The sequence below is a fragment of the Thermobia domestica genome, chromosome 11 (genome assembly GCF_964235325.1).
Source record: "Thermobia domestica chromosome 11, izTheDome1.hap1.1, whole genome shotgun sequence".
NCBI classification, from domain to species: domain Eukaryota; kingdom Metazoa; phylum Arthropoda; class Insecta; order Zygentoma; family Lepismatidae; genus Thermobia; species Thermobia domestica.
Window position 1 is genome coordinate 17,287,391 of NC_137464.1, and position 22,523 is coordinate 17,309,913.

Sequence of the window (22,523 nt, forward strand, 5' to 3'; positions counted from 1 at the left end):
TTAAGAGATTTTTAGATATGATCATCAGATTATACCAGTTGCAATTCCCACCTCTTTTTTCCCTTCTAATGGAAACATCTTAAAAAAAAAAAAAAAAAAAAAAAAAACGCTTACGCGTCTTTAATTATTTTAAATTAAAAGTTTAAATATCAAATTGTATGTGTGTAACCTTAACGAATTTTTAGATATGGCCATCTTATTTTAATAATTGCAATTCCCATTCATTTTTGTACCCACCTTTTTTTCTTCCCTTTTAGGGAAAATATCAAAAAATGCAAAAACATGACCTTAATTATTTTAAATGAAAAATCTAAATACCAAATTTCATGTTTCTAACCGTATAACAATTGTAACTTCACTCTTTTGTATTCCGTTCTAGGGAAAGAAAAAAAAAAGTTAAACACATGTCTTATTATTTAAGTAAGAAGTCCGTATACCAAATACCATGTCTAACATTCAGAGATTCCACATATGGATATTTTTAATAATAATTACCACCCTTCTTTCATCCCTCCTTCCCTCTCAAATTTCCATTTTTCTTAAAGTTTTACGTCCCACGGTTGTGCCGGTTAGGCTTAAAGGAGACGGTGATGATGAGAAATGAATGATCCGTAGTGGGACCTTACATCACAAATCCTATGCTCTGTCCAGATTTCAAGATTTTAACTTAAGCAGTTTCTCCTGGACATTGATCAGTCAGTCAGAACTTTTGTATATCGAAAAACAAAACTCAGATATTAACAAATAAGTAAACTTTGTTTTACAAAGCTCCACTGTGATAATTCTTTGGATGAAGTTAGTATCTATTAAATGTGTGCTGAAAACGGGTGTAAAAGAACTAGTATTCTTAATAAGTTCTCATTGTTGATCAGTACACCTGTAAGTTAGCTGTAATACCATACATTTTGGTGGTGTATTCCATAACAAAGAGTCTTTTCCGCAAAAAACTCTCTACTTAAGTCACAGCATTCTGTCAGAATTAGAGTTGCTTTCAGATTATTGGGGTGTTTTGAAAATTATAGAATAACACTGTAAAATATAATTCAGATGCAATGAAAAATGTAAGTAAAAGTAAGGAATTTCTTTTGTTATAACATTGCAGGCCTCACCATGCACCCTTATATTTGAAAACGGATGATGACAGTGAAAGCTCCGAAGAAGCAAATGTAACGAAAATTGGATCACAATCTTGTGTAACCAGGTTTATTAAAATGCTACTTACGCTGGTAAGTCTCCAATTTTCTTTCTGTAAAAATACATTTCCACTGCTGCAGTCGTTTAAACACCAATTATTTCTATAACGATAATGATATTTCAGTTAAAAGATTCAATAATAAAATACAAAAATATCACAAAGAGCTGTTGAAATTTCGAGAAGCTTATAGCCGTTCAAAAAGTGCTTTGTACGTCTTAATGTAGAATTGAGTGTTTGATCTTGCATGTGTGTGTGTTTTCCTTAAATCTCCTTTATTCCTGTTTTCATTTAATTTGTGTACTTTATGGTACAAAACTATATGATAATTTTAAGTAGTTAAAATGAAAAACATAATCTGTTTTTAGGGAATATATTGGGTTGGCCCATAAGTGTTTGCGATTTTTAAAAAAATGCATGAAAAATAAAATGTTGTGGCAATACGTGTTATGTTATTCGATAGGGCATTATGTGCTCTACAAAATAGTGTGTTCAGATTTTCTATGCTGATATACTTTCTGTTCTTTTAGGTCATTAAAATGGAGTGTCAACGCGACAGAAAAAAAGCATTTGAGACACCTGCTGCTATTTGGGTTTAATCGGGGTGCCAAAGCCACAGAGTTGTTCGAGAGATTTGTGAAGTTATTGCGAGGAATCGCTCTTGTATTCACATGTTGATCGATGACGGGCGTTGAGTTTTGTTGTCGGTCAAAGCAAGCGGAACGCATGCGCCTAACTTTTGAACCCTTCTCATCAAGTGAAGGTGACGCTCTGTAGTACAATGGGAGCACCCCATTATCTCTGCTGCCAATTCCGTTGTTGTTTGGCGTGGATTTTCGTGAATAACCTGATATTCAATCATTCCTCATCGAACTGAACGGGGCATCCGGTGCGATACACGTCTTTGAGGTCGAAATTGCCATTTTTGAATCGATTACACCAATATTAAGCCGTCCTAAGAGACATCGCTTCTTCGCAATAAACTTCACAAATCTCTTGAACAACTTCTGTGGCTTTGGCACCTCGATTAAACCCAAACACCAGCAGGTGTTGAAAATGCTCTTTTCTGTCCTCTTGAAACTCCATTTTAATGACCTGAAAAGAACAGAAAATATATCAGCATACAAAATCTGAACACACTATTTTGTAGAGCACGTAATGCCCTATCGAATAACATAACACTCATTACCACAACATTTTATTTTTCATGAAAAAAAAAAAAAAAAAAAAAAAAAAAAAAAAAAAAAGAGCCAACTTAATATATGAAATTCTGCATATGTTTTGTTGTAATGCAATAATAATGTAAGTGATATGTCTGTAAGTCAACAAGGCAGCTTCCATATACATGTAAGGCAAAACACAAACATCCAACTCGTGCCTTGATTTCCCTTTTATTTTGTAACCGATCATAGGGTGGGCAGAGAAACATTGTTCCCTTGAAAGTGAAATACTGGAATGGTTGTTTTCCATGTTTCTTGTTTAATATTTTTCTATATCATACAGAAAGTCGCCATACGTATAATTGTGTAGTCTTACCTAGAGATCATGTATTCATATGTAGTACTACTTCAGTGGATGAGACGTGCGGAACGATTATTGGTGTAGCATGATAGATCTCTCACAGATTTTACACCTTCCTGAATAGGAAATTTCCAGATTGCTAAATTGGGCACGGCACTCCAGGCCACTTCTCCAATTATTAAGGACAAGTACCTGTGTGTGGCTACACCACAACCGATCAGTACGGTACTGTGGAGCGAGGCTGTAACACTAATACAGCAGGGATATTTTATCCCACATCACAAACTACGTAGAGACGCCGGCTTGCTTTGTGCGTGAAGCTCAGCCACGTTGTCACGAAGTTTCAATCTGAAGCAAAACAACGGCCTCCTAGATACTCATTCAAGTGTGGGAATATGTAAAAATCGCTAGGAGTGTTGTAGGGAGGGTGGTCAGTGATTGTCCCAGCGAAATTGCTGTAACAGCGTGGTGGTCTTCTGGATTGTTGTGTCTACCAGCCGCAAACTTTCGACACCATTCTGCGACATGCTGTCGAAACATTACAGCCTCTCCGTAAACCTCTACCAGCTCCGGTGAATTCCAGCCGTGGTTACATGTTTCGCCCACAGAAATCGAATAACTGAGCGGATTTCTTCGGGAGACCAGTTTTCCAAATGAGTCGCCATTTTGCTTACCTACAACTAGCGCCGCAGGTAGCAGGTGGCTGAAACTCTGAACAGTTGCCAACTTCATGTATTAAAATTACCTTACACTCCTCATTTCTCTTTAACAGACGAAAGTCCAGAAATACGGGTTTAATTTTTATTTTCCTCTTCCTTTCCAGATGGAGCATGGTGCTAAATCCCATTTGAAGCATTTGACTGAATACTTTGCCTTCCTTTATGAATTTAGCAAGATGGGAGAAGAGGAGAGCCATTTTCTTATTTCAGTTCAATCCATTTCGTCCATGGTCAACTTTTATCTTGGACAAAAAGCTCAAGATTATGTAAGTACAATGGAGATATATATATTTGTATTTATTTATTTATTTCAATGCAAGAAGTAATTAAACATAAAAAGTACTATTGATATTTATTTTTTCTCGGTGTTGATAGGGGAGGATTTCATTCCGCATTCTAAGTAAGTTAATATGCTGTATTTGCTTCTCAATTCTACAAGATTTGGAAGTTCATATTGAGTTGTTACCAAGTTTACTTAAAGGTTTTGTTCATCCTTAGTCTCCAGTAGTTAAAAGCTTTATTATTTTTGGTACTGTGCTCTCCAATGTAGTACTTTTCGGCCTCAAGCAGATTTCGAATAAGATCGAAATAAGTAATAATTAATAAATGAAGGGTATACTTCCAACTAACTCTATGGCGTATAAAACCTGGATATTCATTGCCGCGTTCACAAAAGCTCTTCATTGATTTCTGTCCTTAGTGAACTGAGTCCAGTTTCTACTTTGTATTCCTATTTCTGCGAGATTCATCTTAATATTGTCCTCCCATTTGCGTCTAGGTCTACCTAACGGTACAGTTGGATTTCCAGTTAAAACTTTGAAAGCTTTCCTACTTTCTTCCATTCTGGTTACATGACCTGCTCCTAGAATGACTGACCATGACCTGACCTGAGCCTCGTAGACTTGATAACCCTAACAATATTTAGTAAACGGTATAAATAATGCAATTCCTCGTTATGAAGTTTCCGCCATTCCCCATTCCTGTTCCTCTTGGGTTCGAATATTCGTCTCAGGATCTTATTCTTAAATATTTTCAGTCTTACGTTATTCCCTCAAATGTAAGTGACCATGTTTCGCAATCATACAGGACAGCAGGCCTGATTTTCGTCTGAATTTTTGTATGTGCCTATTGGTGTGTTTCCCTCGTTTTAGTTATTTTTGGTGTAAAAAGACTGCTTCATTAGGTCGTCAATTTCTGTTTAATATACAGGGTGGAAAATTTATCTTGAAACGATCTTGTAACATTTAAACTAATATATAGATTTGAATGAAATTTTGTAACATGCAGATATCAACAGGGGGACATTGTGTGACATACTCCACAACATCTTCTAATTAACAAGTATTGCCAACTCAACATAAACTTATATTTTTCAAATGGAACGACGCCAGTTATTACATATTTCAAATATACGAGGAGGAATCAAAAAGTTCCCGGAATGCTGTTGTAGTTCTGGCATTTGTGATGCAATCATAAGGAATGTAGGTTGCCTAATTCTGAATTTAACAGGTGTGAACACGTCGTAACAGGCAATGTACGAGTAGTGTAGTGATCAGTTGGCGCAATCATAAATTGAGCAACGCGTAAACATCAAGTTCATGTACAAATTGGGGAAAATCTGATTCAGAGAGTCTGATGGTCATAAAAACAGTTTAGCATCATCGGATGTTTGGCTATTCCCAAAGCTAAAAACGAACCTTTCCCGTTTCGTCAACGTAGAAGAGATCAAAACTAAACCGACGGCTGAACTTCGGAAGATACCAAAAGAGGCCTTTCGTCAGTGTTTCCACCAATCGCAGGAGCAGTGAAACAAATGTGTATGTGTTCCGAAGGTGCCAGCTTTGAAGGCGATTAAGTAGATATGTATTTAAATCGTGGTAATAAAGAGGTACAACAGAATCCCGGGGAATTTTTTGACTGCTCCTCGTACATATTAAACATACAGTATCACAAACATCCATGAACATTCAAATTTTGGATGCCTCTACAAGACTATTAATGCAAGTGATTTCAGTGTACATCGAAATTACTTTACTGTTGCATACACTGATCATGGTGTAACGTATTTCTAATAAGTAGAAACGAAACATTTTACTTTCTTCAAAGTATTCTGTTTCGAAAAAGTGTTTAGATAAGTATCACATCCAATCACGTAGATGGTTTCGAATAGACGTGAAGATCATAATGCAGATTACAGCAATTTGATATCTCAGGTATCAGGGAAGATGTTTAGTTTCTTGACTTTGTGCAGAAACTTTTATTAGGTAAATGTTTTGTAAGTTCATAATAACATACATTGTATTTGCTTTTATATTCTTAATTTTTCTAGTTGATTAGGGAAAATGTATTACTTATGTATCTTCTGTTATGTGTTCTTGGTCTTGTATTTCCAACAGTATGTGAAAATCTGTATAGCTAATTACATAGCAGTGAAAATTTTAAAAATGTTCTAAAAAATCGGTAAAAGTCAAGGGATTCCTTCCCGTAATTTTTATGACCACCCTGTATAATGTATAAAAATACAAACTTCTGTTAAAAAAATGTATGATAGTGAAGACAACAACTTGTGTTTAACTGCTGTTGATTGGTACTGATAATTTACCAATTGTTTGATAGGTTGCAAGCAAGGTCCATTGGACTTGATTATGTTGTACACATTTTTAGATTTCCGTGCTTCACTAAGACAGTGGCAATGCATAACTTGATAATACCTGCCCGAAAGTAGTAGTAGTTAGCCGTATGCAGAAGCTGTCTACGCATGCTTAAATGGAAGACTGTTATAAATACAGGGAATGATGTTGAAATCCTTGGTTGAATCATAAAATATGAAGAAATGGAAGAACTACTGGGAAAAGGTAATAAAAGTTTACATTGTATGAAACAGCATATGAAAATATTCATTGCTTGTAATCTTCGTTTCAGGTGGAGGTTGTTAGTGAAGAAGAGGAGGAAGAAGATGTAATGACATTACCAACGGACAAATATAAACCAGCCTCATTAGAAAAGATGATTACATTAATTGCTTACTTGGTGGAGAAATCACGCGGAGAGGATCACAACTTGCATCTATCACCTACAGATTTCAATGCAGTTGCAGGAGGAAAGGTAAGTTCTACGACAGCAGTGGATATTGTTTAGTGAATGGAAAGCTACATTGGAGTAAGTTACACTTTGTAGTGCTATTTACTGCTGCAACATTAACTTTAAAATAAAATGGATGTCGGAAGGATTTGGGGTAAGAAACAATGAACCAAAGTCAAGTTCGCGTTTCCAATAATATATTGAAAGGTGGTGTTCTTTTATGTATTGTACATAAGTGACGAGAAATGAAACTGAGTGCCCTATCCGTGCTCTTCTTGCATAATGGCCCATCATAGTTCTTCTAGGATCTACTATCAGGCAAAACATCAACACATACTTAATTCTGCACTTGTAAATAATAATACTTTTTACTTTTACTTTCGAGCAGCTGAAGGAGTGAAAGAAAGTCACTTCTAGACGTGACATGTTCAACAGATTGAAACCAAATTTCAACTTAAGACATTTTAGAGAATTCCTCTCGGTATGTCTTCTCTGTCTTCACAAATGATAATTGTTTGCGGCATTGGTTGTTTCTATGGGTAAGGCACAGCGGAGAATTGTCCCGGAAATGTACATATTTTCTCGTATCTTCACTGTACGTATTTGATACTTAACATTTCTGTATTTGAAAAGAGGGTTTCAGTTGATTACAAGCAACATATCATTTTGTCTGTTTAAATATAGAACGAGTATATCAGTTTTAAAAAATTATGTACAGTACCTCTCAAAAGTTTTCGAACACCCCGGATTTTTGTAAGCATCTACTGTGATCCTATTATTTTGGCACAAGAACTTAACCGCCAGGCATGAGAGGTACTCCTACCTCTAGCATAAAATTTGACGACAGTTAAATCAAGGTCAGAGAGGTACTGCAGATGATATGTCAAATCATAATTATTAAGATTAAAACCAAAAAAGACAGTTTGATATAGATTTTGCATAATATAAACATAAGTACGGAAGGTGAAGCAAGATATTAGTTTTATTTGGAAATTGTAGACATAGAGGATCAATATAGTGACAAAAATTTGAAAGAGAAAGTAGCTTTACAAATTTTGCAGTTCTTTGTAGCTTGTTGATATGTTAACGTTTAAAACGCCAAAAATACCATACTTTGAAAAGTGCTTACGATGGTTTCGTATGCTCCATTATTGCTCGTTTGACGAGCATTACATATACGCTTCCACTGAGCGACAGTTGAGCAGAGAAGGATATATATTGACCGTTGTAAACATTTTTCAAAGAATGGCGTTTTTAGCTGTTTTAAAGCCATCATATCTATAAGGTATAGATAACTGCAAAATTTGGAAAACTACTTTCTGAAAGGGTCTTAATATACGCCTTTCAAATATTACCCATAAATTTACCCATGCGAAAAACGGGCATACAACCATTTATTTGCTCGTATAGGAGGTGTGTTCGAAAAGTATTGAACCTTTGGTTGGCAAAAATACATTTATTGACTTGGAAACCCGAAACACTAATCTCCTTCAAAGTAGTCTCCGTGGTAATGCACACACTTCTCCCAGCGCTCTCATCATTGTTGAAAACACTTCTGTAACGCAGTTTTTGGAATTGCGAGCTACCGTGCCGTCGCGTTCCGCATGATGCCTTCTCTTGACTCAAATCGGGTCCTTTCTAATGGCATTTTCAGCTTGGGAAATAACCAAAAGTAACACACGCAGGAATGTTGTGTTTGGCGATTAAAACCTGAATCAGATTTCGTGGACAGTCTTTTCATGCCTAAATTCTTGTTCAAAATTGAATGCACCGATCCGATTGAATGATTTTTGCTTGGGTATTCGCCATCTAAGTTACAATGAAGAAAGTCTTCCGCACTTCATTGGTTTACGCGTGAAAAAAGTAAGGTTCGATACTTTTTGAACACACCTCGTATATGGTGATTAATTATTTGCTTATTGAATCTTAATGATGGAAAAAGACAGGGCTAATCATGAATGAACGTTTTAACAAGGATAAGTAGATATTATTGCGCAGAAATTGTTTCTTGTCAAAGATAAATCTTTTTTCTATTTTGGTATTTGTATCAACGATTTATGTGCGTCTACAAAATGAAAAAAAATACTAATATTTAAAGTAATTTGTTATTTTAAACTTATTAGATCTTTTTTCTTATATGTTTATATACTTTCCTGTTTATTATTCTATATTGTGCTCTTTCTTGAAATTGCAGGGATTTCCATTTTTATATCAACAAATTAAAGACAATATTAATCTTCACCAGACCAAAAATTTGATATTTGCGTTATGTCGATGGAATGAAAGACTAGCAGTCCATATTATTGGCATGATTTTTCAGGCTGTGACCAAACACTCAGATGTAAGTGAATAATAATAATTAAATAAATAGTAGTAGTTAATAGAATCTTGTAAGTTAGTTCCCTTTATATGTTTGTGATGTCACGGAAAAGTGGATTAAGTCCCAATTTACTCAAGAGAAAGTATGTACATTATGAGACTTGTTTTGGTAGGTATCTTCCCAGAAAAAATTAAAATAGGATTCCAAACTGAGTTACAATAATTCGGAACAGTGACTACGCCAGAAAGAGAGGAGCAAAGACATGAGTGACCCTCCTGAAGATACATTCATCCCTTCTCCCCAGACATGTATTGTAACGTACGTCAAATAGTATTATATTATTCTTTTCGGCATATAAAAGGGGGCTGCGGTGGCTCAGTGGTAGAGCGTTTACCTCTGGTGAATGAGGTCCTTGGTTCGGTCCCTGCTTGCACCAAGTGAGCTTTGTGGTGGACAAACACCGTGTACGTGGGTTTGCTCGAAGTTCTTCCGTTTATTCCACCATTTTGTTCACTTCTCATAATCACAGTCTTCTTTTGTCTCTCCATTTGGTTCCGAAGAAATTAAAACTGGCAACGTCACTGGTTCGAAATTGTGATATTATGCTGATTTTGTATGTTAGTGTAAAGTTCCTGTCTGTAAAAACTAAAACTTTTTTTTTTTATTTTATTTTATTTATTTTTTTTTAGATATTTTCTCTTCTTAACGCCATAGGTATTTTAGTACTTCCTAGTGGATGGCACAATTTGTATACCGTTCATATAAATTAAAGAGAAAATAATATAATCTGAAGTGTGAAATAGGTAACTGCCTATTTTAGTCAGTTTATTCAAAAGTTTTCACATAAAAAAAATATTATTATAGATAAGATAGTTGTGAATACCACTATACAAAAGTTTAACCTAACTGTTGAGAAAAATGCATGTAATCTTACTAAGTACATTTTCAAGGCGCCAGTTCTTACATTGATTTTAAAATTAATTTTGTTCATTTATTACGTACGAAATTCAGTGAGTGATCACGTGTGATTGGGCCCACGATCGAACTTAATTGTACTGGTGCGTTTACCCCTACTTTACTCACTATAATCTAACTACAATTTACTTGTATTTGGACAGCCCAAGGACCATATATTTTAGTGAACGTAGGTAACAGTTAAGAGGTGGAGAGGGGTTGAACAATATTATAAAGAAGCCTGTTCTTAGAAAGTGGTGAATGATAGAATGATTGGAGAGGAGCACCAATAAAGTTTGGACTTTGGTCCATAAGTGATGGAAATATTTCCTAAAAGAGGTTAATGTACATACGAAAAGGATTATTTTTATATTTACATATTTCTGGGCATTGGCCAAATCTATGATCTGTGTGAGCCAGCACGTTGCCGTGGTGAAGCACCTACCTGTCGGCAATGTCAGAACAGACGCGCTGAACCCTGTGTCGGAGACACCCAAGCGCTGTTTTGTAGTTAGCTTCATTCACAGTGACTCCAACAGGTACAAACTCTTTGTACATGGCCTCCTTCGCGTCAAAGAAGACAATGAGCATTGTCTTCACCTTTGATTTGGACATCCGAACCTTTTTTGACAAGGGAACGCAAGGGTGTGGCATTCTGAACTTTGTCTCGTGCTTTCAGGGCCCTACTTGAATAGTCAGGTTTCATCCCCGATTATCACTCGGCCGAGAGAAGTTTCATCACCGTCCATACATTCCACAATTTCGTGGGAAATTTGCACACAACACTGCATTTAATCGTTTGTCAAAATCTTTGGAACCATTTTTGCACAGATTTTCCGCATGTTCCAGTTTCCGGTAATAATTTCAAAAACTTCCCGGTTTTCGCCAGTCCCACCTCCTCTGCAGTCACCTGGAGACTTAAACGTCTGTCACTGTTTAAAAGAGCGGCTATTTTCCTCCGTTTTTGATGTGAACGGCCTCCCTGAGCGTTGTTCGTCCTTCTTTGAACGCCATGTGCCAAGCGTAAACTTGCGTGCGAAACATCACTTCCTTGCCTTAACCCTCCTGTAGCAAAATTAAGGTCTCCGTAAAGTTTTTTCTTTCTTTAACACAAAATTTTACAGCGTAGCGCTATTTCAAAGTGCGCTCTATTGTCGCTATATCCACCAAATACAGATTCTCGATGCGGCTTGTTTCAGTGTACACTTCGAACGATAGCACGTCAACCACTGCTCGCAGGCAACTGAGAGAGGCCTTGTTTTGAAGGTTAAGGTCACCATTGCCACCTGGCGCCGCTTATCCGCATCCTCGAACGATTCTCGCGCAGCGCTGTGGACACTTCGGATACTTTCAGAACGGACCCCCTAAATTTCAAGAGTAGGAATGCCAGACTGGTCTGGGAGAGACTGGATAGGGTAGTGATCAGTATACCGACACAGTAAGCCAAAGGCTTGTGTTCAATCCTCATCCCAATTCCATGTCATCACTCTTTGAATTCATCGTATTTTTCCCTGTAGAAAGAATTAAGTATTAAAACTAATTTATTGTGTCCTGCTTTACTCTATATAAGTTGCATATACAGATTTTTTTGTGGCTAATGCGTTAATCCGAACATGGATAATACGAAGGGGAGTCCGGAAATAGGTATCCCCTCTCGTTTTCCCCAAGAAAGCGAACAGCAATAGGGAAACAAGATAACGGGCGCGCGCGCAACACACTCTGACAGAAGTGGGTATCTTTCGCTCACGATCCTGCAAATGGCGCCGTCGCAGCGCCTTCGCAAAGCGGAGACGAGTCTTTCAGTTTGAGCCTGGTAGCTATGTAGAGAAGGCTTGTTTCGGCGTCGTGGTCAAAGGAGGAATTGCGAGCGGTTGTCCGCTATGAATGGGCACATGGCGTATCGGGAGCAGAAATCCATAACCGCCTCGTGGAAGTCTATGGGCCTGATGTGATGTCGAAACAAATGGTGCAGACATGGTGTCGCCAATTCAGTGAGGGGGCACAGCAAGTGCTGGACACGTCGTGACTTGGAAGGACGTGCACGGCCACTACGGACGAAAATGTCAAGATGGATGACATGACCCAATAATTTTGGAACCAATGCTGAGGTCGTAAAAGCTGTTCGACGCTTCTTCCGTATACAGAGCCCTGAATTGTTCCTGGAAGGTTTTTTGAAGCTTGTAGATCGGTATAACAAATGTCTCAATGTACGTGGTACTTATATGGAAAAATAAAGATACGTCTGATCTTTAATGTCACATGCTAGTTTTGGTCTTGCATCCCCACCTCTGTCCACAGTAGCCTGGGGAACTTATTTTCGGACACCACCTCGTATATTCGAATGTGTATAAATTAGTGTCTTAATGCCAGTAATATTAACAAGAAAAACATGCAGAAGTGTGATGTAAGCAAACAGTGTGGCTAGCTGCAGTCTTTTCATGTAAAATCTTATTTTGAAACAGTTTTGCCAGCCATTCTTCAAACTGTTGACTCTCTTGACTGACATGACAAGTGGACCTTCAGGCCTTCCGTGCTTCACGCAGCTTGTTCTACAGAGGATTTGGGAAGTAGCTGAGTATTGTCCACAGAATGCACTTGATTGGTTGGCGGTTCAGGTGCCTCGCAATAAGCTAGCTCATTCATGGGTGCTTCAGAGTTTGGAGTCGTGGGTTGAGCACTTCCTCATTGCCCACAGTAATCAACGAGTTAGGGGAGGTAAGTATTTTTTTTTTTTCTCTCTGTAATAGTTCATTACAGAGGAAAACGCAATTAGCAATAGTAAATCTTAGTTTGCGTCAGGTTTTAGTATGAAATATTGATTTATAGACGCTAATTGACACATATTTATTATAATTTTTAAAGAGATAAGTGAAACAGTTATTTCATAAAGACACTAATTGACATATGTTTAATATAATTTTTAAGGAGGTAAGTGAACAGTTATTTCATGTGAGTGACTTAACCTAGTGAACAAGGCCACAGAATAAGCAGTTGAACCGTACAGAAAACTGTTACAGACACAATCAACGAAATTAGGTTTTCTGTACAGCAGCGAGATGTTCTCATTTATTAGTAAACATGTAACGTCCATACACCATATCTCGACTTAATACCTATCCATCCCCAAGTCCTGATACTGCTGATAGCTGTCAGTAAAATTTTGTCTTTTAATACGGATTTTTTAAAAAATATTTTTAAGGAAAAGTAGAATACCTTTTGAGTTTATTGATAAAATTGCTTTTGAAACAATCAATGTGAGAACAAAGTAAGTGTTTCCCGTATATCCTTAAACAATTAATATATGGCACTTTATCTGAAAAATAAGAAAGGGACTGAAATTTTAGAATCTTCGAAATTGTCCTAATTATTATTAGTAAAAGCAGTTTTCATCGGATATTCAGAAATTCAGTTTTGTTTTTCACCGAGTTAACATTATACTGAATTATACTGAGAGAGAGAATTGTAGTTTTTGTTTAAATTTCAGAAATGAATCTTCAATGAATAAATGAATCAGTGGTTAGGAAACTGAAGAAACTTATCTCCATGAAAATAAATGTGATTTAAAAAAAAAAAAAAAAAAAAAAAAAAAAAAAAAAAAAAAAAAAAACATTATTTGGAACTGGAACATATACATTTTGCAACTTTCTTTAACATCAGTAGTGACACACTCGGTTCCTCGTCAGCCATAAACTGCTCTAATGATAGTCTGAAGTTTGTGAGTATTTCTGAAATGGGAAGTATTGCTAAAATTAAGAATCGCAGTAGGTTTATATGCAAAGAACACAAAAGACAGAATGAACTTAACTTGTTTCCAATATGAACATTTTGTTGTAACAATTTGGTAATTTTATTTACTAGAGGTTTGTCCCGAAAGAAACTATACTTTCTAAATATAATGATACTTATCTTTGTAAGTTATTTAGATTTATGTCCTTCAAAATAGTCCTTCCACTATTAACGTTGTTCTTAGCGCGTCTTCCAGTGCTGGAATGCATCCTAGAACGCTCTTTTTTGGAATAACCTGGAGTCTCATACCAATTTTTTTTGTTATCTTTTCTACGACCTTTCAGAGTGGATTTCAACTTGAGGAATAGAAGGAAGTCTATAGGTGTGCCAAATTAGGCGAGTAGGATAGTTGGGGTGTATTTGTATTGTTCTTTGCCAAGAACTCTCGAATGAGGAGCACCGAATGGAGGAATGTTACTATAGTGCAGCATCTATGATCCATCCATGTTTTCAAGCTTCCGGTCTTTTTTCCTCGCAGCTTTCCTGAAACTCCCCATCATTTCTCAGTGATACTCTTTGTTGATGGTTTGACAACATGAAACGTATTAAAAATGAACACCACGAGAATCAAAGAGAACAATAAGCATTACTTCAACGATGGACTTTGACATGCTTTTTAAGGTCTAAGCGAAGATTTTCCCGCCCATTGAGATGACTGCTCCTTTGTTTCAACGTCATAGGCATAGATCCAAATTTCGTTACCTATTATGATTACCCGACAAAATATCTCATGCCGCAGATTCGCAAACAAAGCGAGTTTTGATTGCTGTTTATAGAACTTCTTTGTTTCAGTTTAGATATGGTTGGTGTCGGGAATCACACCTCCAGTATTTCTGTCTTATATGTTGAATCACTCTGTATAGCACAGAACAAGAATAATTAAATTTTAACATATTCCTTGATGTTATATTTTAGTATTTTCTTATTTATGTATTCTTCCCTCTTTTTATTTCCATAGCTGCGGCTTTCCTGCTGGTGAGTCTAGTTCCTAATACACACTTCCGTCAGGGATATCGAACAGCTCGTAACCTAGGAAGTCCCCACAAAGAACTGCTTATGAGCTCAGAAGCGCAGTTAATTCTGCAACAAGTTTATTCTGTTCTGTTGAGGCTTTTAAAACCAGCCAAACATTATACAGATATCCAGTCTCATGGAACCATGAAATTAACTGCATATTTTGTTCTGTTGACATACTGTTGCATTTCACGGGCGGAAAAACTGATGGTAAGTGTACTTAATTTTGTGTAGAATAAGGGTCAATAAGTATTGCAGGGTGTAAGCCCCATTAGCGTTTTAAGCAAGAAAGTATAATTTTATTTCGTTTTCTAGAGAGGAAAAAATCCAACAAAATGTAGGAAAGCACTATAAACTTGTATACTTATAGTAACAAAAATGAGTTGCAGATTATTGTGCCCAGAGTGTACTTGATTGGTTAGCAATTCAGATGCCTCGCAAGAATAAACTAATTTCTCCTTTAATGCCTCAGACTTTGAGACAATGTATTATGTTGTATTTGCTAATTGTTATATTTTACTGTTGACAGCCACAGTAGGGTACAACAATAGAAACAGTGTTTTAAATCATTTTCCACAGTTTTAAATTATTATGAAGAATTGGTTTCTATCGTTTTAAATTATTGTTATTAAGAATATTTTTTTAATAATAATCAGACGAGTTCGAACAGTTAGGTGGATTCTTTCTTTTTTTTATGTAAACTGTGACTTTTCCCCCTGTTTTGAGTTACACATGTATTTACTTATCTTTTTCAGTTTTGTCAGTATTTTCTGGACCTATGGCAGTTGTTTCATCCGAAGTTGTCGGAACCAGCTATTCCTGTGCACCAAAACAAGCAGGCTTTGTTGATATTTTGGCATCATGTGTGTACAGATTGTCCAGAAAATGTACAGCTTATTCTCCAGAATGCACATGTCACGAAGAATATCGCTTTTAATTATATTCTGTAAGTGTTGGTAGTAGATTTATTTATGCATTTAATTTTATTTATAGAAAGAAACCATTTCTTTATGTATAGTCTAGTTCAAAAATCTATCACAGAAAAGAACTTTGTTTTTACGTATCTTCCTAGTTTGTAATAAATCCTTCCTATTAAAAGTGTTTTCCGAACAGCCAATGGCGGAGAACGTATGAAAAGCTGGTTATTTAATGGTGGTCAATACCTGCGCAGTCTTTTAGCCTATTGATTTATATGAGAAATTTTGTGTGTGTGTTTTTTTTAATTGAACTGGAATTTTCATTCTGTTGTGTTACTGATATCTTCTTCAAGTCGTTAAGTCACGAGGAAGATGACCTCAAAGTTGGGATAAGAATAAATATACTGCGTGTCCAAAAAGGAAACACAATTATTATTCGAGGACATAGGGTACGAAGAAAGTAAAGAAATCGCACCAAATGGAACCACCATACTACACATAGTACACCCACGGAGCAGCCCTCGTTTGTAAGAAACCATCATAGAAAGGGTCACACAACACAAACATAAAAAGTGGACCGAAACGCACACACCACAAAAACACTGTGAGACGCACTGGCGGCACCAAAAACAGGTTAGTACGGGGTGCACCGATGCTTCACGCTGAAGACAGATTGCTGAGGAGCTTTTGCGACAGCTCGTTCCACTCCTCAGGGAGAGCAGTACATAGCTCCTGGAAGGTGGCTGGCAAGGTCAAACAAGTCTTCCTAACGTATCTCAAGCATGTTGAATTCGGTTTAGGTAGCACATTGCGTTGGATGTCTTCCGTCGCCAGACAATTGTCTACTGGTTGACTCGATTTGGGTGAGCATTATCATCCATAAGCAGAAACTGTGGGCCGACTGTACCCCTGAAAAGTCGCATATAGTCATGCAAAATGTCGTCCTCGTATTTCTGGGCAGCGATAGATCCCATATCGAAGATGTGCAGATCCGTACGACCATTTATCATAATACCTGCCCAGATCAGTATGTCACTGCTATCATACTGATCCCTTTCTATACTATTCATAGGATAACATCGATATTTCTGTTCACGCAAGATCAGTATGCGATGAGAATCACTCTGGGAACTGTATTGGAATTCATTCTTGAGCAGTACGCGGTCCGTTCATGGCGGATCCACTGACGGTGTTCTCGACACCACTGTAAACAGGCCCCCTTATACTCTACAATCAGTGGAATACATGTTGCTATGCAAACAACTGGTAACCAGTATCTGGTACATAGTTTAGCACGACACTATTACCCCTGATGTGGCTACAGGCTTTGCTGACAATTAACTTTGCAGCAAGATCTGGACGCAACTCGCAGATATCGATCCTGCTGTGGAATTATCACATGTGGATGATCTTCACTGAGCCTACAATTGACGTCTCTTTTGTCAATAAAGTGTTTCCGCAACCTGGGGACAACAGTTTGTGTCACATTGATTGCCCGTGCTTTCTGTATGTTACCTCGTTTCAGGCAACCGATAGTGCAACTCTTAGTAAGCGTCCTAATGATGCCTTTGTGCCATATTTCTGCTGTCTATTGTTATACTGAACTGCCTTCGTCAACAGAGATCTACACAGAATACGCGCATTTCGGCTCGAAGCACTAGTGTTCAGTTCTCCCCAAAGAGCGCCAAACTGATATTTGCCACGCCCGGTTCAATGGGCCTCACACGCAGTATGCGTCAACTCGCCACATTTCCCGTGTTTGCGACACACTTCCCGGTTTTTACATTCAACTTTTTTCATTGTGCTTAAAGTTCGGACACCAGTGTATAAATATTCCAACATTGAGGTCATTTTTCTCGTGATCCCTGTGAACGAATGTGTTTTAAAATAGTTTCATTAGATTCAACGTCCTCAGATTAGTATAAAAAGCATTACAATTAGCATGAATGGTAGTTCTTTATTTTTATTATTAATTGACTGATCATGTATTTCCAGAGCTGACCATGATGATCAAGATGTGGTGCTTTTTAATCGCGGAATGTTGCCTAGCTATTATGGTCTCCTTCGGCTATGTTGTCAACAGTCGAGAACTTTTACCAGGCAACTAGCTAATCATCAAAACATCCACTGGGCTTTTAAAAATATTACGCCGTATCCTACCCAGTATAGTGCAGTAAGTTTGTTTTATCTATTATTTCTTTAGATAAGAAATTTTTGTGTATGTATGTTTCTATGTTAGAAATTTAGCTATTGTTGTTGTTTGTTGTACGGATAGAAGTAAGATAAAGCATTATAAAATTAGATTTCGATAATTATTTTGTAGAACACTTAAATGCCATTGAGAAAAAACTCCTAAAGTTCATTTACAATACCGTAATTCAACTGAATTAACAAGAAGGTATGCCTAATTTTGTGACATTACCATTAATCCAGGTGTTGCTTGAAAATCTTATTTTAAAAATAATTGAAATGTGAATAAATTGAATTGAAAGTGAAATAACATATTTAACGTGAACGTTGCATGTGTGTGATTATTGCTTTCTTACGTGATTCGCCTTTTTATTTACAGGCTGTAGACGAATTATTTAAATTGATGCAATTATTTGTGGCTAAGTATCCAGATAGCAGTGAACAAGAAGTGCATGAAATTAACACATTTAGACGACAAACTCTTCAATTGTACTTACAGGCAAGTATTTAGTTAAAAACACGTTCTTTTCGTGCATTTATTCATTCATTCATACAAGCGCATTATCAGAATTACGTAGCTTTACAGACTAATGACGCTGTGAGATAATTGAAAGGCTCGGGATAATTGACGGTAGGGTTACGTCATGTAATATTGACATTTTATAGAAGTAATTTAAATATGAAAGGTATTATTATTATTGAAAGAACGCCACACTGCCTTCTAAAGCGACATCATTTACTACCCTGTGGTAACTAGTGTGTAAGCTGTGAAATTTATAACTCGTGAATTGAAAGAAAAATACTGCAGGCTAGAGATGATTAAAGGATTGGTAAACCGTTACAGAGAGCTAGAAAGAATGAAAAGCGAAAAGTCAATTGGCTGATTATACATTACCCAATTAAAAGCCGTTTCATAGGTTTAACCTTGTTGAGAGTCATATTAGTAAGGATTTTCTTACGAGTTGGGAAAATACTCTCGACTTACATGTTGGTTTGTAGTTTTTTTTTTTTTTTTTAAATATTGTTTGTGTAGTGTCGTTCCCAAACCTTTTTTAAAAATAAGTAAAATAAGTTTCAATCTCTATGTTGGGAGAGTTTTTTTTCCCTACCGTTCCGAATGAACCATGAATTTGCACAGTAGAAAAGAATTTGAGCTTCACGTTCCTCAGAGATGTTCGTTACAAGATTTGCATAAAAATTTCAAACTAATAATGTTATAGTTACAAAATGATAAAATTGCGAGAAAGCTATGTATTCATTCACTATACAAGTGACTTGATCTGAGGTTGAACTAGAAACCTAAGGTACAGGACGAAAATAAACGATCAAAAACGCCATTAAAAATAATGACGACTTAGGTCGTTTATTTTTGTCCTGTACTGTACATACCAGAGGTAAGCATTTTATTATTTACTGTTGTGTCCTTGAAAATCATGCACTTAGAAGTATAGCATACTAGAAATCATATTTCTTAATCAATGAGTAATTGTAGAAAAGAATGAAAATTATATAAAGTGCCATCAAATGTCAAAGTCCAATTCCATGGAAAGATTTTATTATAGAAGTCGATTATGAGTGCACAACCTCACAAGTATGCCACACGCGTTAAGGAACTCATGACATTTGGCTACCAGCTGATGAATGCCTTGGTACAAGAGGTCTGGGCTTAGGCTTAGAAGTAAACCATTCTATCACAGCATGGTGCAGGTCTGCAACTGAGGCATAGCGGCGTCCTCTGAGGTGTCTTCTTTAGGCAAAAGACATAACAATAACATGGACTTGAGTGAAAACTGTAACTACGGTGGTCGACCATTTCCCAAGTGAAGGAATCTTGCAGGTCCCATGTTTAGCCACATGGGGACGAGTATTATCATGGAGTAAAACGATGCCTTTTACTAACCTTGCTGCGTCACTTATTCTTTATTGCTGTTCTCAGACGACAAAGTGTTTCGCAGTATGTATTTGCGTTAATCATGGTTTCTTTTGAAAGGAACTCCACTAGTACGGAACCAGGGTCAACGAAAATACAGTCTCCATAACCTTGCTGGCTGATTGTGCTCGGATTTTGGTGAACTTGTGTGTTTCCACTGCATATTGTCCGTTTTGATTCAGGTTGATAATGCAGGCATATGGATTCATTTCCAGCAATGATATTACAAATGAAGTCTTGTATCGCATAAAATGAGTCAATGACATACACTTTGGCACCTATTGTCCACACACTTCACTGTAACCCAGATTATTTTTGACAATGTTGAGCACACACCCATATGACACTTGCACATCCTCACTAATGGCTGATGGAAATTCATCTGTCTTGAATGAGATTGTCAGTGACAATTAGTGTCACATCAGGAATGCGATTTTTCAACCGTCTTAACCACGAGCAGTCGTCCTTTAATATGTTTCGTCTGGTACAAAACACCGACACATTTTTTTGGTCCGATACACATTTGTCAAATCATCCAGCGGTATTCTATACAAAAATATCCGTTGAATTGTACCTTCATCATGAAACAAGTGTATCTCACCCCTCTGTTCTTACATGGTCTCGTCCATTAGCGGCATCTCTATTGTTCAGTCACATAACACCACGTTGCACCTAGAAGAAGAAAGAGAAAGTCATTAGTCAGTGATCCTCACCACCTGGGAGACTCACATACACAAGGTACCTCTCGCGTATTTCGGAGTATTTTGAAATGAACTTTTTTATTTGATGGCACTTTATGTATTTTTCGTACATTTCTGTTTTCTTTCTTCAGGTTTTGGATGGCAGATCGTGCTGGGCGACTTTGATCTCCGCGTTTAGAACGTTGATTGACAGCGATGATGATCGACTTTATGTCGTGTATAATGGTGGACTTCAGATGTTATTCGAAGTAAGTATTCTATTACCCAGATATACGTGATAAGACACATTACTATCACATATTCCATTATTGTGTGCAGGGTGATTATAAAGTCTCGAACTAGTTGAACTAATGAGGAGCACAAAATATAACCACTTGTCTACCATCATTCTTAACAAACTGTTTGATTTCTCTTTTAATATTTGAGGATCCAGAATCTATATATTAATAGTGGTGTCTGTAAACAAAAAAAAAAAAAAACTTCAGATTCAAATTGAAAGTGACTATGTTTGTGACACTTAATCTCTTGAACCTCCCGAACGATCTCGATCAAATTTTTTGACGTAGATGCAGTTCTGGCCTGGAAGTGTTTTTTTAGTTATTCACTTTGACGGTAGAACTTAGGGGAGGGGGTATTATAAAAAAATAAATAAAACTTAATAACTCTTGAACTAAACGACCAATCTCGATCAAATTTTCAACACAGTTGACGTTCGTGCTTGGGATGGATTTTACCATTTCACTTTGACGGAATAACGTAGGGGATGGGGAGGAGGGGGAGATATACAAAAATCAATAAAAATAAAAATAAAAGTGACCATGTTCGTGAGTTAATAACTCTTGAACCACCCGATCTACCTCAATCAAATTTTCAACACAGATTAAGTTCGAACCCTGGAAGTATTTTATTATTTCATTTTGATGGTAGAACTTAGGGGAGGGGAGGAGAGGAGAGGAGGAGAAATATATTAAAATGAATAAAATTTAATAACACTTGAACCACCCGACCGATCTCGATCAAACTTTCAACATAGATAAGGTTCGGACCTGGGATGTTTTCATCATTTTACTTTGACGGCACAATGTAGGGGCGGGGAGGGGGGAACATAAATGTAAAAGGAATAAAAATAAAAGTGACTGTTTTTGTGACTTCATCACGCTGGAACCACCGAATCGATCTTAATCAAATTATGAACATAGATGAGGTTCGGGCGTGGGGTGGTTTTTTTTTTATGATATCCCTTTGACGGTAGAACTTAGGGTAGGACGAGGGGAGGGGATATATATATATATAATAAATAAAACTTAATAACTCTTGAACCACCTGACCGATCTCGATCGAATTTTCAACATAGATGATGTTCGAGCCTGGAAAGTTTATTTATTTTAATATTTTCACTTTGGCGGTAGAACCTAGAGGAGAGGAGGGGATATATATATATAACTTTATAACTCTTGCACCGCCCAACCGATCTCGATCAAATTTTTAACATACATGACATTCGGGTCTGGGATAATTTTTATCATACCGTTCCCCGCAACATGCGGAGGGGAGAGGGATATATAAAAATCACCGAAAATGACCAATATCAAAGAGCGCTTTAATAATAGTAAAAATGGAACATATTTCTATTTTTCCTTAATTTAACCCAGCGAAATCGAGGTGCGTCTTAGATTCGAGGACGTCTTAAATCCAATTAATTATCGGAAAATTCTTAATTAAAGATATTATTAACGTGTTATTAAAACTACTTTGCTAGCAATAAATATTTTTATTTTTGCATCATATTCAATTATTCAGACAACAATTGTGTCCTGTGTTTGCGCAGCACGTGCGGGTTTGCTAGTAACCATTATAGGGTTTAATTTTCCCCTGACATGATCCAGATCGTCACAACGTACATTTCCAAATTGTCCGTATGACACAAAGTTTTGGGTTGAGGTCAAATGATCATGGCGTCCATTCCAATTCGACGTCCGGGAAACATCATGCAACTGCGTCTGCATTGTTGTCAGGTTGTGCATTCTTCAAACTTGGTACGAAGTATTCTTTTCGTTTCTGGTGTTATAATCCCAGAGTGTGATTAGCTTATTATATTTAGTTGTTTCAGTACTATACTTGCTCAGTGTGATGGTTATGGTGACCTCCGTTTTTGATAAAGCAAGGAGCAAGAGCAGCTACATTACTGTTGGACGGAA

The 22,523-nt window shown here is 36.8% G+C and overlaps 1 protein-coding gene across 1 annotated transcript in view; it reads left to right on the top strand.

Moving 5' to 3' along the window:
• The window catches only part of puf (ubiquitinyl hydrolase 1 puf), a 151,054-nt gene that overhangs the window by 109,097 nt on the left and 19,434 nt on the right, over positions 1–22,523 (top strand). The window contains exons 36-45 of the mRNA XM_081730121.1: positions 1,103–1,226; positions 3,537–3,698; positions 6,355–6,537; positions 8,708–8,854; positions 12,250–12,502; positions 14,532–14,797; positions 15,343–15,533; positions 17,500–17,677; positions 18,074–18,193; positions 20,457–20,573. Coding sequence (XP_081586247.1) covers positions 1,103–1,226; positions 3,537–3,698; positions 6,355–6,537; positions 8,708–8,854; positions 12,250–12,502; positions 14,532–14,797; positions 15,343–15,533; positions 17,500–17,677; positions 18,074–18,193; positions 20,457–20,573 — 1,741 coding nt within the window. The remainder of the gene's footprint in view (positions 1–1,102; positions 1,227–3,536; positions 3,699–6,354; positions 6,538–8,707; positions 8,855–12,249; positions 12,503–14,531; positions 14,798–15,342; positions 15,534–17,499; positions 17,678–18,073; positions 18,194–20,456; positions 20,574–22,523) is intronic.